Source organism: Coloeus monedula, assembly GCF_965178545.1.
Source record: "Coloeus monedula genome assembly, chromosome: 7".
Taxonomy (NCBI): Eukaryota; Metazoa; Chordata; class Aves; order Passeriformes; family Corvidae; genus Coloeus; species Coloeus monedula.
In genome coordinates, this window is record NC_138787.1 from 24,298,497 (window position 1) to 24,314,387 (window position 15,891).

Consider the following 15,891-nt stretch of genomic DNA (forward strand, 5'->3'; position numbering starts at 1 on the left):
CTGGAGAATTTGAGCTCCAAGACCCACGCCTCTGAAACAAGTATGTAAATAAGGACATTGCACAGAAATATCCCACTCACCACACCAATGCCATGAATCAACAAAGTTAATGGGGACAGACAGAAAAAGGGAGGATGGGGTTATATGACCACCACAGATGCAGTGAGAGTGCAGGAGCCAGCTAGCCAATCTTTGTGGCTCTTAATCATGTTCAATTATATAAGAAAAGCATGAGGAAATAGCTTTAGTTTGGCAATGGGCTCCCACACACGAGTGCGAAGTTTTTCAGGCATAGGGGAGGAAATGAGCAGGAGGGTGTTTGAGACTGGCAGCAGCTGCAAGGCAGAGGGTGGGGTGAGCTGGTTCAGCCAGGCACGAGGGCAGGGGCCTGGGCCAAGCAAGTGGCCATGCCAGCAGCACATCACAGTGTGGCACCTGGGCCAGCAGTGAACTGCAAGGCAGAGCAGCACATCAGGAAGGTGATGCAGGCTGCTTGCAGGATGGGCTCCAGGATTCAAAATAACAGGAACCAGTTTCAGCAGGGCAGCAGAAAGCGAAATCTGGAGTTCAGAAATACTGCACCATATGCAGATTCAGGATTCAGATGCACAGTTGAAGACAAAAAGATTTGAAGACTTGGGGGAGGGTGAATAGCAGGAAAGGTGGCTGTGCTGTCAGCAGTGGCACCAAACATGGAGAAGGGAGCTTCAGAGTGAAGCAAGCGAGAAAAAAAGCTGAAAGTTAGCAGAATTTTGATTGGATGGGTGTTTTCAAGACAGAAAAGAGACAAAATCAACAGTACCAAAGGAGTTTTCAGAGCCTGATTTATGAGAAATACACCAAGCACGTATGTTCCAACACAAGCAAATGATAGAAAGGTGATGAACACTTTGTTTGCAGTGCTGTCTGAAAGTGAGAATCCAGCATTGTTCCTTGGTATGTGCTGGGCTGCAAGCAAGAAAATCCACCATAAGTGAACCCAAGGAGGGCCACCATCAGAGCAAGTGCAGCTGAACTCCAAATACATGAGGTAGGGTCCATAGGAGCAGCAGCAGCTTCTGGGTCTGGGCCAGGCCTTCAGCTTCTTGTCTTCAGAGAAAAGGTGACAAATCAGATTCTCTTGCACTCATACTGCAATAGCTCATGTAGCACTGAGATGTACACAGAGCACATTGTGATCTCTTACTTCACTCCAGCTCACAGCTGTGGCATCTTACAGACTCAGGAGTCACCTACCCACCATCATAAGCTCTCTGGATCACTGTCAAGTTATCACTTAACTGCTAAGAGTGCTTGAGCCTTCTAAGCTGCTTGCCTTAAAGCAGATTTTGCAGATCTTGAGTCATGACTGTACTGCTCTTCAGAGCTTTTTCCAGTTTGCCTCCATGCCTGCTAAGATCTGCACACCTGCAAAGGATAAATCATCCAACAACAGTCTCTGGAACACCAGGTCCAAGTGCAGCAGCCCTTCTGCTCATGGCCGTTCTGCTTATAAGGACCTAAAACCTGCAATGCTCTCACAGCTGCCTCCTCTGGAGGTTTCTGCAACTATCACAGGCTCCATCTGGGACCCATCTGCAGCCTCAACCTTGACCACCCCAAACTGCAGGGCCCCCAGCAAGGTCCTTCAGTCACAGGCAAGACAGTCTTGTGTTGGGAAATTTTAATGTAGTTTATTAAATATAATTCAGGTGTTAAGAAAAACAAGGACAAAACCAATAAAACAGATTTATCTTTCCTGCCTCTTCCCCAGGCTTACCTAAAGTCAAACACCTGCTGTCCTCTGTTTCTTAGCCTCAGCTTTCCTTTTTAGCTCAGGTTACACCCACTCCCTCAAAGCTTCCCCAACAGGGCAGGAGAGAAGCCTTGGGTCACACTCACAGGACTGCTTCTCCATGTCACTCTGCTTCCTTGTTTTCTCTGCTGCTCTTTGCCTCTTACTGGTTTTCCTCAGCCACACTTTTCTTCTTCAGGTTTTCTGGATACTTTTCCCCTTCACCTCCCTGTTCTAGCATAGGTCACCTGTGGGCCATGGTCCCTCAGAGCTGTCCCCGCCCTGGCAAGGGTTATGGTCCCTCAGCGGTGTCAGGACTTCTTCTGGCATGAGGGATTTCCCCCAGAGTGTGTCTCCATTCCCTCATTGCTGCTAGCTTCTCTCTCAAACACATTTGATTCAGGCGCCATGTGCTTCCCTGCCTGCCTGATGCCTCATCAGGGTTTAGGTGGGTGGTGGTTGTTCCCTGGTGCCAGCTCCTATGGATGGTTCTCCATGAAATCACTTGCCAGGACAGCAGAAGAGCTGCCAGGTGGCCCATGGGACTCCTGAGGGCAAGACATACCAGCAGCCTGAAACACAGGGAGGCTGGGGGAGAGCAGGAGCTAATGGAGGAAACCAGGAGTCAGAGTATGACAGAGACTCACTGGGAGGACAGCTACAATCGAGAGCTAGACATTTATTCTCCAGCTGCCATACACATCCCACATTGCTGTTGGAAAGAAGCCTAATCCATCCACGGACAGCTGGGAGAGCAGCCAGGGTGAGGCCTCCCAGCAAGACCGCAACCTTCGCATTTCCCTGAAGTGACACCATCCAGCTCCATGATCCTCTCCACCCAGGTCTGGCTCCATCCATGGCCCAGCTGCCCAGAAGGCAGGGACCCCAACGGCAGGGCCCCCCAAAGGCAGGCTGACCCAGCACTCCGGGTGCCCATGAGGGTGACTGTACCTGCTTTCCAGGATGGCTTCTTCCACATGAGTGCTCTTCTCAGACACAGGGGCCCCAAGGGAGGTCTGGCTCATGGCTGACAGGAATTTCAGGAGCAACTTGGTGCTCTCAGTCTTTCCAGCTCCACTTTCTCCACTGTTAAGAAAAAAACCATACATTTCATTCACGGACCCAGGACAGACAGAGCTGATGACCATCCTACCCGCAGCACAGAAGTGATCTCTAGGAATAAACGTGACATCTCCTCTGTGACAAGCAGGGATCAGGCAAAGGCAGGGAGGGTGGTGTGGGTATTTAGGCAGATGTCAATGCAAATGGAACAGCAGGAGCAAGGCGTGTGATGCAGCCATGGAGTAGCTGGTTCTCCATTTCTAACCTTATCAGAACACACTGGCTGTCATGACGCTTCCACAAGCAGCGGTAGCACTCGTTAGCGGTGGCGAAGATATGGGGAGGCAGCTCACCCAGCCGGTGCTGTCTGTACAGGTCTATGGCATCCACACTGTACAGACCAGGGATGGGTTTGTAGGGATTTACTGATGCCAAGATGGAACCAATGTTTGTCTACGGGGAAAGAACAAAACACAGAAAGGAAATGAAGCTCCTGGAGGGGAAAAAAAAAAAATCACAACAAACCCAGACCCTGAAATAAGTAATGGTGAAGGAGAAAGCCTAAATAAGGACATTGGGCTTCAGCAGAGAGCTCCACAGTTTGGCAAAGATTGTCAAACCCCAGGGAAGGAGCTGTACAGCTGGGTATGGATGGGGCACTCTGAATTTTGCTGCTTTACAATACAACATTCTTATCCTGTTGTCTTTGTTAAATTAAGCTTACACAATTTAAAAACATGAAGCCATCTTCATACCCAGCTACTCTGCACTGTACTTGAAGCTGAACAGCAGAGCCAGGACTGAAGGAGTATCAGGAGATACCTTCAATGCCCCTACCTACAGTCCTAAGTGGAGGGGGCGTGGCAGGGTTCAAGAACCTCCTGAATAAAGAGTTGAAACACAGACACACACACACACACAAAACATACATGTGCAAAGAAGCACTAAAGCATATAATTTTTTCTTCTGCCGAAAAATGCTGTTTGTAGCAGCTTAAATCATTTGGTAAACCAAATCAAAATTGACAGCTGAAGATGAAGCTCTGGATTTCAAGTCAAAACATTTCTATATTTTCTAAACATTATATTTTGAAAATATTTATTTTGAAAATCTCACAGATCAAAAAAAGACGTGGCAAGATTTAAAATAAAATACTCAGAGCACAATACTGAATTTCAAATGTATCATTTTGTGAAGACAGAAGGAAATTAATGTTGCTTTTTGGGGCATGACTTTTTCGGTTCAGCCAACCAGCTCAAATCCAGTTATTCTCAGAGCTGAATCAGAGCAATGGTGCCACCTCTCTCCTAATGATGGCTTTGTAATATGGTCAACATCCAGCTTAAATCCTGCTGCTGGTGCGGTGGCCTCCCTCACAGGGACATCTTGGACTTCTCTGCTCAAGGAAGACCCATTCTCAGCAGACATGACAAACTAAACACTTAGATTACTGCAGGAGGTGCCAAGCTTTGTGGTCAGGGACAACATCTAGCATTATTTCCAAACCATGAAATACCTACAAGTCACCCAACAGATATAAAAGCATTTGAATGTATCTGTTGGAGAAGCTGTAAATTAAACACTTGGTGACAAGGAAGACTCATCAGGCCAAATGAGATCTGGGGCTATAGCAATGCCAAGCTCTGAAGCCAGAAGCCAGACTGATAAGATGCTGTAGTCACCAAAATATTTAAAACTCATTTATTAAAGCAGCAGTCAGAGATCATCAGGGGGGAAAAAAAAGTCACCTAGGCCAAACTGCATTATCAGTATAAACAGGCTAGCATAGATTGAGTCCTGAGGACCCACTGACAGGAACCTTTGTGGGCAGAAACATAATTCACTGGTAATGAAAGCAGTAAGCAAGCAGATGATCTTTGGCCAGAGAGGTGGAGAGAGAGAGGAAAGCATTGAGTGAGAAAACGTGAATTGGGGAAAAAGCATTGTACAAGCAGTTGAGGAACAGGCATTGTCCAGAGACTACGAGACAGAGATGTCCATTGTAACTCTTCTCCCAGCATGTTTTCCCCTCAGATGTTTCAGTTTGCATTTTCCACTGTAGTTCCACCTCTCACTAGGAACAAGAGCTCCTTTCCAGAGAACTCCTGGAAAGGCCTTTCCAGAACTTCTTCCAGTACAGCCATCTCTTTCAAAGGTGTTTCTAGGAAACTTTTCCACCACCCAGTTCCAGTCTCCTCATCACATGCATTCCCTTAGAGACAATTTCTATCCATAATTTTTAATAGCAGTAAAACCACATACATACCAGCTACTCTATCAGCAAAGTAATTGTCCCTACAGAACTCTCCAGAGCAGGACAAGCCACATGTGGCAGGTCTGCTTCTCAGGACAGTAGATCCTACTTGGATGGTTAGGCATGGCATTGCTCAAGACAACACAAAATTTGGCAGTACAGCCCCTGGCTCATTTATACATCACTCACATTATGTTGGGTCTACTTTTATTAAGGAATACAGGAATTGCAAGAATGAAGAGGGAAGATGCAGGCTGTTGCTGTGCTCACATAATTTCCTTCAACAGCTGCGTAGAGCTCAAATAGTATTTATCTGGAAAACAAAAGGTACTGTTGAGCTTGTCAGTATTGCTGTAGTACATTAATTATGGGTGCCACACCAGTCTAGATAGACCGCTACCTACGCTCCCTGATCAGAAAGAATCTCCTTTAAGAGCTCATGGTGGGGCTAACAATCCTACACTGAGGGGTTCTTCTCAGTGCTGAGCATGTTACAGAGGTCAGGCCCCTTCATACATCTCCAAAAATTTCAGACCCAAGGTGCACATCTGACATTCATGCACTATGCAAAGGCAAAAAACGAGGTGTAAAGGTGTTAAACCTTAACACCTTTATGCATGGATGAAGAAGTCACAGAACTAATGCTGAATAAGAGAAGGAATGACACATCAGAGCTAGAGGAAAGGCTTAAGGAGATAGGGCTGCTATGACACTGTCACACTGCTGGTGTTGTGGCATTTCTGGTACAAGGCACAGACTGAAAAAGAAGAGAATCCTGCATCGCATTTTAAGGTGTGAGGGAGAAGAAACAGGAGGAATACATCCAAATGGGTCAAAAGGTGCACAGACACATAGCATGTGTCAAACACAGGAAGAGAAGAGCTCCAAAGATATGGGCCTTAAAAATAGCGTGTGCACCCTGTCACAGGGTCACAAGGCTGTGTCGATAGACAACAGGCAAGGGAGTCTACAGCAAAAACAAAAGAATTTACAGTCTCCTCTGCATCCAGTGCAGGAGATAGTTCAGAAACAGGGTCACTTTACTGATAATTTACTGGAATACAGGTGCATATAGTTTGGTTGCCTTGATAACAGTTGCTATGCAACACAGGCAGAGTTTTACATTTTTCCTGTCATATTCTGAAAAACTCTGTGTGCACATAGCATGGACAAGCAAGGTAAGAGTAAAGCAAGGTAAGGCAGTCTTTGTAGTCTATCTTCCTTGTTCTCTCCAAGTCTCAGCAGAGCACTACCATCCCAGCACTTCAGGGATGTCTTGTCCCAGGTGTGCTTTTCCTCCCAAGTCCCTTTCCTAACACTTGTCTCTTCCTGAGGGCCTGAGAGGGAAACCAGGACATGCTATGAGTATTTATATGTGCAAGGTGAGCAGAGTTAGCCAACAGGTTTGCATCCCTAGCTTTGTTAGGCAGTAGCTTCGTCTGTCTGGATCAGGAGGGATACTCAGCAACAACCTGCATATGCTGCACTTTCCAGTCTGCTTGGCCCTATAAACCATGAAACAGCCATAAAGGGGATCCTGGGGAATGTGACTGACAGCTCATCAAACATGGATGCGCATGGAGGATACAGAGCTGCGCAATTATCACAAAGCTTAGAGGTGAACATTCACATCTTGGAAGTTCTTCCATAGAGGCAAAGAGGCCCCTCTGATAGGGGTAGGATCTCAAAAGGATGATGGAGCTGGAAAGGCAGAAAATCCCCTCCAATTCCTATCCTCAAGAGACAAGGACAACATCAGTTGCCACTTCACATGCTAAGTGGCAGCCCTGAAGCTAAACAAAAACCATTAGGCCAAAAGAGATGAGCACTTACATAGATGTTACCCTGTTGGTAGCGCTGATGAAGGTTAAGCAGGATGGCAGCTTCATGCAGATCTCCCAGCATGGACATGTCTTCTACCCCATCAGCGCTGGTCTGGTGCATGGGTAAGACCTTTTCTCTGGAAAGGGAGGCCTTGGGGTACTGGAACACCTGGAAGGATGGGGAGAAGGACAAATAAGCTCATGACACCTGGGCACATGGTCTGATTTCCTACCAGAAGTATGCACCTTTATACTTTGGCACTGGAAAAGGAAATGAATAAGACACAGATCTGCTCCCTATTTTTATAGTCATCCTTCTGTTCCTACATACTTGAGTTCTCTGGCCAGAAACTATACAGCACACTTCTTTTGCTACAGAGTCAATCTCTCACCTTCACTACTGATGAGGACAAATCAACTCAAGGTTACTTAATTTCCCCTTAACAGGAGCAGGGCACCAGCCTGCAGCCGCTAGGCTAGACAGGTATTACACACTGCACTCATGACTGTGAATAATGATGGCAGCTGCTCCCAAGAGACCAGGAACAGTCTTTCACAAAAAACACAGGTGAGATCATGTCTCTGACTGTGGAGAAGTAGAGAAAAAGCTAATTCACATTCCAAGTTTGGCCCTACACTCTCTCCATAGAAGCAGCCAGAAAGCATCTGGAAGAGTTTGTCATCTCAAGAGCAAAGGAAAGCAAAGCACATGAGAAGCCAAATAAAGTAGTGACATTCTCTCTGTGTGATGACATGCATGTATGTGATGCAGCTTTCAAAATATTTGTACAGTGACACCTATTAACTTCTCTCACTTCTCTGGGAAGTACTCATCTCTCTGTGCAGTTGCACTCATCTTGCCTCAGTTGCTGCATCCTTCTTCCTGCTAGAGCTTCCTCCTCCTCAGTAACCCACTCTCCGGTTATCAGGTCATCTCCTTCACCCCCTTTCAACACAGCTGAGATTATGTGACTGTTTCCCTCCACCACAGGCACATCCCAGCCCTCCTTTCCTCCTCCTCAAGCACGATGCTGGCATTTCACAAAAGTTATTTCAGTTGCTTCCCACTCTTGGATTCAACCATGTGCCATCTCCCACCCAGCATCCAAAGCTGTGCTAGATGGTAAGATGCAAGAGAGACAGATGGGAGACTTCATATAGGCATCCTGGAGAAGGAAACTGGTCCACAGTAACCCCTCCAAAGAAACTTGTGCTTTTCCGCCTCTCCTGGGGCTCTGGTCTCTACCTCATTCCATCCTTGCTTGTAGCCCTCCTGGGTGCCAGCAAGCAGCTGATGGGCTCCATAGAGAACAAACTATAACCTATAGCATTGATCTAACTGGTTTCTCCTGCCCGCTTTCCTGGAGTGTTCAGGCTGCCGTCACTGCTGGGGAGAGGCCATCCCTGCAGCTGCAGGCTGCAGACAGAATGAGGTCACCCAGCCCCCTCCAGCAGCCACCCCTGCGAGTCCCTTGCAGGGTGCTCACAGCTGCAGCACACTGCAGGTGCCCAGGGATCACCCCTTCAGGGCTCTGAGCCTGCACCCCACCAGTGCAGGGCAGCAAGAACCCAGCACAGCATCCTTACAAGATCACCACGATGCACAGCCGTAAGAGCAGCTCTGTTCCTGGAGGGAGCTGGGGAGGAGAAGCTGGCTCAGTCCCCCAGGTGTGTTCTGCCAGTCACACCTGTGTGGCAAGGACTTGGTCTCTTCCACTGGCAGACTCCTTCACAGCCTACTTTTTTCACCAGCCAAGAGGCTTTCGAAATTACACAGTTCATGTTCATGAACAGTGTAAAACAAAGCCCAGTCCAGCAAACAGGCTCTCTCCAGGCCTCTCCACACCAGTTCTGCTCCTGGGTATCAGAGAGGTGTGACTGCCAGCAGCAGGACCCCCACTCTGCAAGCATGGCCCTAGAAAAAAACCTTTTTTTTCTTCTTCAGAACAGAGACCTCAGGCACTTTCACAAGAGAACTGAGGGAGCAGAAAGGGAGAGTGGGACAACTAAATTCAGGAGAGAGTACAAGCTGCAGATGCACAACATGAACTGGACTGTCAGGAACAAAATCAGTACAGCACTTTCAAACCAGAAAGCAGCAAATAACCCTGGCTCTCTCTTGCCCGCTGACTTATACAAATTTTGGAAGAGGACAAGGAAGAAAGCATATGATGTGATCGTTCCTTATATCTGCCTGGTACTTACTCATTTACTACTGCTCTGTCAGCACTTGCAGCCATTTGGGCCAGAAGAGAAACATTAAGAAAACATTTAGACAAAAAGCTGAGTGGACAAGTGTCCTAAAATATATCAAGCAGCTGGCAACACCTGTGCCAAGAGGCTGCTATACATGAAGAGTGATGGGTCAGAGCTTGTTTCCTTGTTCCTGTAGACAACATGGGAGAAAATGGAACCCTGAAGAGGAACAGGGGTTCTAAATAAACAAGTAAATGATTAGTAGGGCTTAGATAGTCACCTGTTACACCTGTCTTGAGCCACTTGATTGGTGTTATTCAGTCATCCCTCCCTAAAAACTGTCTGGTCCAATATCCATAAAGAGTTAAGCACATGCTCTGGCAGGACAGCAGCAAAGGTCAGGTACCCTCTAAACAGAAACACTGCAGAGGTGAAATGTACTCCCTGGAGGAGCAGTGTGACACAACACTGCCATCCCAGCAGAGGCCAAGTTGTCACCTATCCGTCCCTGAGGCTGAGGAGGTTCATCTAATGCACATCACTGCATGCCTAGGCAGCTCACCCTCCCTCAGGCAGAGGCTGGGGCCTCCAGCCCCACTGAGGTTTGGGAGGTGATGGCTCTGTGCCTCTGGAAGGCACTAGTGACATGTGGGAGGGTTTTCAGGTCTTCCCTGGCACTGGAAGAAAGCTGACTTTTAATTTGTCCTCTGCTCTGCAGGGAAGACAGTAGTTTTTCCAGTGTCTGTATCACCAATACGCTGCAAGGATCATCCATGCTCCTGGACACAGACACATATCCCAGGACTGCCAAAGTGACTTTCTTCAAGGAGCTCAGAGGTTTGAGACAGAAACAGGATGATGCTCCACCCTCAGAGTCCCAGTGAGGAAGCTTTTGTTACCCCACTGCTCACTCCTGGATGCTTCCAGCAATCTGCCAGGAGAGGAATGTCAAAGATTCTTCCCCATCATCCTGTTCCAGGAAGGGTATGCCAGGCTGATGTTCAACACTACTGAGCTGAATAGGATAGCTGATTTTTCCTGAAGCAAGTAAGAACTCAGGCAAACTCATCTCTCAGCAAAGTTGCCCCTGGAATATCCCCTTTTTAACAAGCTAATACATAACCCACAAAGTTACAGGTGTTAATAAGCAGATCTTTATTACTTGGGAAGGAAAACAATCAGCTTTCAGTCTAACAGGCACCTCACAAAACAGCCAGAGATTTCTACTTTCTCACCAGTGACATACTAAATTTACCTCAGATTTAGCCCAAAATGAGACCAAAATGGCCATTACTTTCTCCAAGGCCCTGCAATGGTCAGGAATAAAGCAAAATCTGGCCAACAAACAAGCAAAGATGAGGCTTGCCAGCCCTGCTCACCGGGCTCAGCAAGGGAGAAATTATTCCTTCTCAAACTCAATTCCATCCATTGGTGCCATCCTGAGCACATAAGCAAAGCTCCCACCTGGCATCCAAGTTATATTTATTCATAAAGCATTTGGCTGTTTTGTCTGGATCATGGTTTCCAATCTTGTGTTTCATAAGCATTGGCTCGTCCTCTCCTCCCAGGAAGTCCCATTTCTGATGATTTATTGCTTGAGGTGTTTTTAAGGAAGTGAAAACAAATGACAAAAGCTCTGAAGCATGACTGGACTTCTTACCTCAGAGCTGCAAGAGCTGCAGGGATGCTGGGCCACAGCAAACATGAGGACACTAGATTTGGGGGTCCTAAAAATCAGAGGGATCAACTGGCCCATCCAACCCAAAGTGAAGACATTTTTCAGAGTTTTCACCTGGGGTAGGACTGCCAGTCCCTCATACAGCTATGAAGCAATGAATGTGGCAGGTGAGACAAGCACCCGGGACAGCTCTTGTGGGTGGCACTGAATAAATAAAGTCCTTTAATGATCACCATGTGCTTTTACTGCAGAAGCCATAAAGCACATGCTCCTCCAGCCTAGGGATTTCTTGTTGCATGGAAGAAAAAAAACGCAAACCCAGGTTGGTTTTTTTTTAATACCTGTAAGCCACCCAGCATTATCCTGAGCATGTCTTCCAGCATACAGGACACAGGCTGGAGGTGGGTGCACCCACACAGATGGCTCCAAATTGGGATTTCCGGTGTCCTTTTAGAGGTGCCAGGTGGGTTTGAAAGATTTTGCAAGGCACAGCAGCACGTCAGAAGAGACAGAACTGGCACAGTCCCAGAAGTACTCACCATTTGCTGCCCCTCTGGAGGCTGCTGCGTTACCTGTGATCCCTTAAAACGTGTTAGTGATATCCAGCACTCGCAAAACAAGTCAGCTTCTCAAGAGGGATTTGAGAGACTAAGGTAACCAGATGAAAAATCTCTATTTGCTAGGGGAATTTATATCTCTGATAAACAAATGAGGCTCTTTATAAAACAATGATGACTTGAAATCTAGGCCTTTCAAGGCAAGACTGAAAAGTACAACAGTCCTACCACTGACTCCGAAAACTGGAGTCCTAAATCCCCTTTCCCCCTGTGCCCTCCTTTGTTTGCCAGGTAAGAGGCTGAAAAAAACCTGTACAAAAAAAAAAATTTTCTGCAACAAAGCAGCCACCTGCAGGGCTCATTCACCAGAACAGCTGAGCAGGTCTAATTGCTCATTGCTGGAGGGCACAGTCCTGCCCATTTCCCCGTCCTCCTCCCAGCACAGGCACCAGTCTGACTCACCAAGAACCTCCATGAAGGCGTGGATAGTTTTCCCAGGGTTAGCCAGGCAAGCTGACTCACTGAGGACTTGGATGATCCCCAGAGGTCCCTTCCTACCAATATTATTCCATGAGCACTGCAGCAGCTGCACCAGGGGACCACAAGGAGCACAGAGCTGGAAATCCAGAGGGAAAGAAGCTTGTTCCTATCACTGTCAGAGAGCTCTGCTGAGCTTGGCTGCCTTGCTGAGCTGTCCTGTGCATTGCTGCTGCCTTTACACACAGATTGGCACAGGGAGCCCACTGCCACGTGCCCCTGGCCCCAAGGGCTGACAGCAAAAGCTGCTGGAACTGCTGGTGGTGAGCACAACCACCCTTAGAGTGGCACAGCTCTCACGTCCTGGCAGGAAGGGCTGCTTGGTTGGTGGAGCTACCTCCTTCCAGGAGCATTTAGCCAATATATGGTTTGGTAGGCTGTTAATGCAACCACTTCAAAGATGGCACAAGGGAAACAAAGAACAGTGAGGTAGGCAGAGAAATGAAGAGAACAAAAAGAACAATCTTCTCTTTTTAACATTTGTTAGACCTTTGGCATAGTTTGTAACAGAGCCAGGTCACTTTGCAGAGAGAATTTCAGCATTTCCATTGATAAATTTCAACATGATGGTCATGCAAAACCAAAAAGTCCATCTTAAAACTTGGCATAGGCTACAAACTCATGCAAACTTCACTTACCATGCCATAATCTGAGGTGAAGAGAACATTTCCATTGGCACAAAAGCCAACAGTGCATGGCTGCAGCTGGTCCTGCTCCCGCAGCCATACCCTGGCACCCTGCAAAAACCAGAAGATAGCCATTAGAAAGAACTGGAGCCTGCAAGATCTGCACAAGGGGTGCAAACACCCAAGGAAAGCTGGGGGAAGCTGCAGTATTCAGAGGCTACTTCCAAGCTACAGCTGCTTTAAATATTTAAGTAAGTCCTACTTACATTTTCAGAGAAACGGGTTTTGGTTTTTTTAATGTAACATGAGCGGAAGAAAAATCAGTTTTAATGAGCTTCATGCGGAAACCAAAGTCAGGAAACAACAATTTTTATAGAAAGTGTCATGGAAAGATACCAACACATAGAATAGCTGGTTTGACTGTCTAAATATTTTAAAACTTGAAATAGCTGGTCATTAAAAGTCATGCTATAATAATAATAGAAAATACAAATAAAGCATGTTTACAATTTCATACACCCACGCATCATTGTAAGTCAGAATGCTTCCAGAAATCACCAGCAAACAGCTAAGAGGATTTCACAGAGCTTGTTTGCAGACTCCGGCAAGAGTTTCCTTTGGTAAATGGCATGACATGAGTGTTTCTCTGATGTATATATACACTAATGTATACATGATGGCCTGATGTCTGATGTATGTATGCACTGGTGTTTATATATGTTTATATATATGATGTTTCACATACATTACATCATCTTAAACTGCTCCGTGTCTCTCAAGACAAAACCAGATTTCTGGTAGCACACATGCAGGGATCTGCAGGACAGGTAGCTGTCACAGCTCGCCTACCAAAAATAGTAGGGAAAACAAGTTTGCTGGATTGGCCTCTTCTGCCCTGTCTGCCTGTGGGACCTGGTACAAGGGAAAGAGCAGGAGCATGAAGGCAGATCAGAACAAGCATGACTTGCAGTTGCAGAGTTAGGCATGAAGTCACACCACATTTCAGCTATTGCAAACTAATCATTTCCATGTCTTCCCACAGAAATCACATAAACTCTGCTTAGGTAAATATTGAGAAAACTCCAAAGTGCTCAGCTGTTGAGTAACATTAGGGCCATCCTGCCTTTCATTGATTCATAGACTGACTTTCTTCCTAATTTTTTTATGTCCCTAAGTTATTGATCGTGAGCTTTAAGCCCTTCCTACCCTCTTAATCCCATCAGCACCATTAGCTCTTTGCTTATAGGCCTAATATGTTTGAAGAAATGGAATAGTGTTCCTATATTACATTATACAAAATGTGGAACACTAATTCTATTTTTAATGATTTGGTTTTAGTTTAGGTGGGTTTTTCTAAACTACTTAAGTCACTTTAAACACTTTAGTACCCTGGACTTTCCCTACAATAGGAGATACATCTCTCGGCCAACCTCCAGTCCTCCCAATAAAAGAACTGGGTTTAATGACATTAAAAAGATGTACATAATTCTAGCTTTACTGCTGTGCTCTGGTCTAGAGTGTGCACATCAAGCAGATTAATCTCCCCTCACCAAGTGAATGAAAAGCACCATTGCATCTGATCAGCACCTAAATCCATGGATGCTCTGCAAAGATCATCCTCATGGCCAGTGAACAATAGCAATAGAAAAAAATGTAATGTTACAGATTTGAGATCCCAGAGAGCTGGTATGAACAATACATCACATACAGATTTTGAGGAACTATATATAGGATTTGTTACATCCTCTTATGTTTTCTGAAACTCTTGATGCTTGAAATAGTGTCCTAAGGCATCTGGGCAAGACATTGCTGTTGAGAAATCGTCAGCATTCCCAAATCACATTCTGACTATTCTGCGTAAATAGACGAACAGCAACACGTGTTAAAAGACTTTTTTGCTACTTTCACCAAAGACTCCTACTACCACCAAGGTAGAAAGCAGAGTCAGAAAACAGGAAGGTTGTGTCTCCAAACAGTGGGATGAAAGAAAGCCTTTTATAAAACACTTTGTGTAAACATCCCCGACAGCACATTTCAATGCCTTCAGACACCAGTAACCCAGGATGGCAGAGATGAGAGCCTGAGGCAAGTGCAGTTTAATCAGGAGACAAGCCTGCACCCTGCCATGCACACTGTGCCCCAACACCATGGCATGCACACCCTGCATATGGGAGTGTGCCACGATCGCAGCACCCTACATGGTCTGTCCCTGAAGACCAGGCAGGTCCAGGTTACACAGACTTCCACTCCCTGAGCTCAGAAATTAACTTGGAGCCACAGGCAGCTGATAATCTGACACAGAAGAGAAAATCCATGGGCATGAACACTGTTATTTAATAGGTACCATTTATAAGGGAAAAGAGGGGAGAGAGGCAATGGGATTACTCAGCTATCTTCAACACATAGAAATGATTTAAAAGTCCAGACCCCTTTCCCAGCAGAAGTCCACGTGCAAAAGCATTAACAAATATTCCTCCAAGGATACATAGGTCTTTTGTACACCACCACACAAACTTAGGGCAGGCCCGTCTGTGTACTGCTAAGGAGTAGAAGGCAACATGCTGAAACTCCCAGGCACTGTGGTATTTCAGCTGCCCAGAATGACTTCAGTTTACTTTGATGTTGTAGCTCTTTGTACAACAGCAATTACCTCTGCACAGCAGAAAAATTGCACCCAGTTATGCTGTTTCCAAAAGGAATATTGTGCTGAGACAGCCAGAAAAGGAACCACAGAGCAAATAATAATTGTAACTTCTGCCCAGCATAGCCATAGCCCCCGTTTCCTGAAAGGCAGAGTTTGTTTTAGTGCATCTCCTTCCACCAGCCCTTTTTCCTAAATATGAAATTCCCCAAGGAGCCTTGACTAAATACAGGAGCAGATGGCAACACCAAAGAGACTGCCCTCACTTTGTTCCCCTCTTCCCCAATGCCACACATGTCATTGATCAGTTGAAAGGATTAAATTGAGCAGAAAACTTCCCAAAACTGCCAGGCAGCAAGGCTGAACTTCCATAGGAGAAGCAAGGTCAGTAGGACTGAGCCCTGCCCAGCAGTGACATGCCAGCTCTGGGAGGCTCCAGTTCCCACAGGCACCACAGATGATGGGAAAACCGTGCTCTTCTAGGACAAGAGTAAAAACCCTTCAACTTCCATTCTATATAAATAGAGATATATAGATATATATAGATATAGAAGGTCTCACCCTCAACCAGAGACAAAACAGTTCAACAAAATGAAGCAACAAGCACTTGCTTGTTGGAGAGAACACCTTAAGAACAGAGGAGGAACAGCAGTGATGATTTTGTGTAACCACTTTCCATCAAATAAAGCTGGCTGAATAGTGATCATACAGTTAACCCAAGCCCCATACATAATGAGCTCATC

At 46.1% G+C, this 15,891-nt stretch overlaps 1 protein-coding gene across 1 annotated transcript in view; it reads right to left on the reverse strand.

Moving 5' to 3' along the window:
* The window catches only part of LOC309575262 (unconventional myosin-X-like), a gene marked incomplete at its 5' end in the record, with an annotated part of 87,961 nt that overhangs the window by 61,155 nt on the left and 10,915 nt on the right, over positions 1-15,891 (reverse strand). Inside the window, 4 exons of the mRNA XM_082285593.1 lie at positions 2,726-2,860; positions 3,102-3,289; positions 6,924-7,082; positions 12,520-12,618. Coding sequence (XP_082141719.1) covers positions 2,726-2,860; positions 3,102-3,289; positions 6,924-7,082; positions 12,520-12,618 — 581 coding nt within the window. The remainder of the gene's footprint in view (positions 1-2,725; positions 2,861-3,101; positions 3,290-6,923; positions 7,083-12,519; positions 12,619-15,891) is intronic.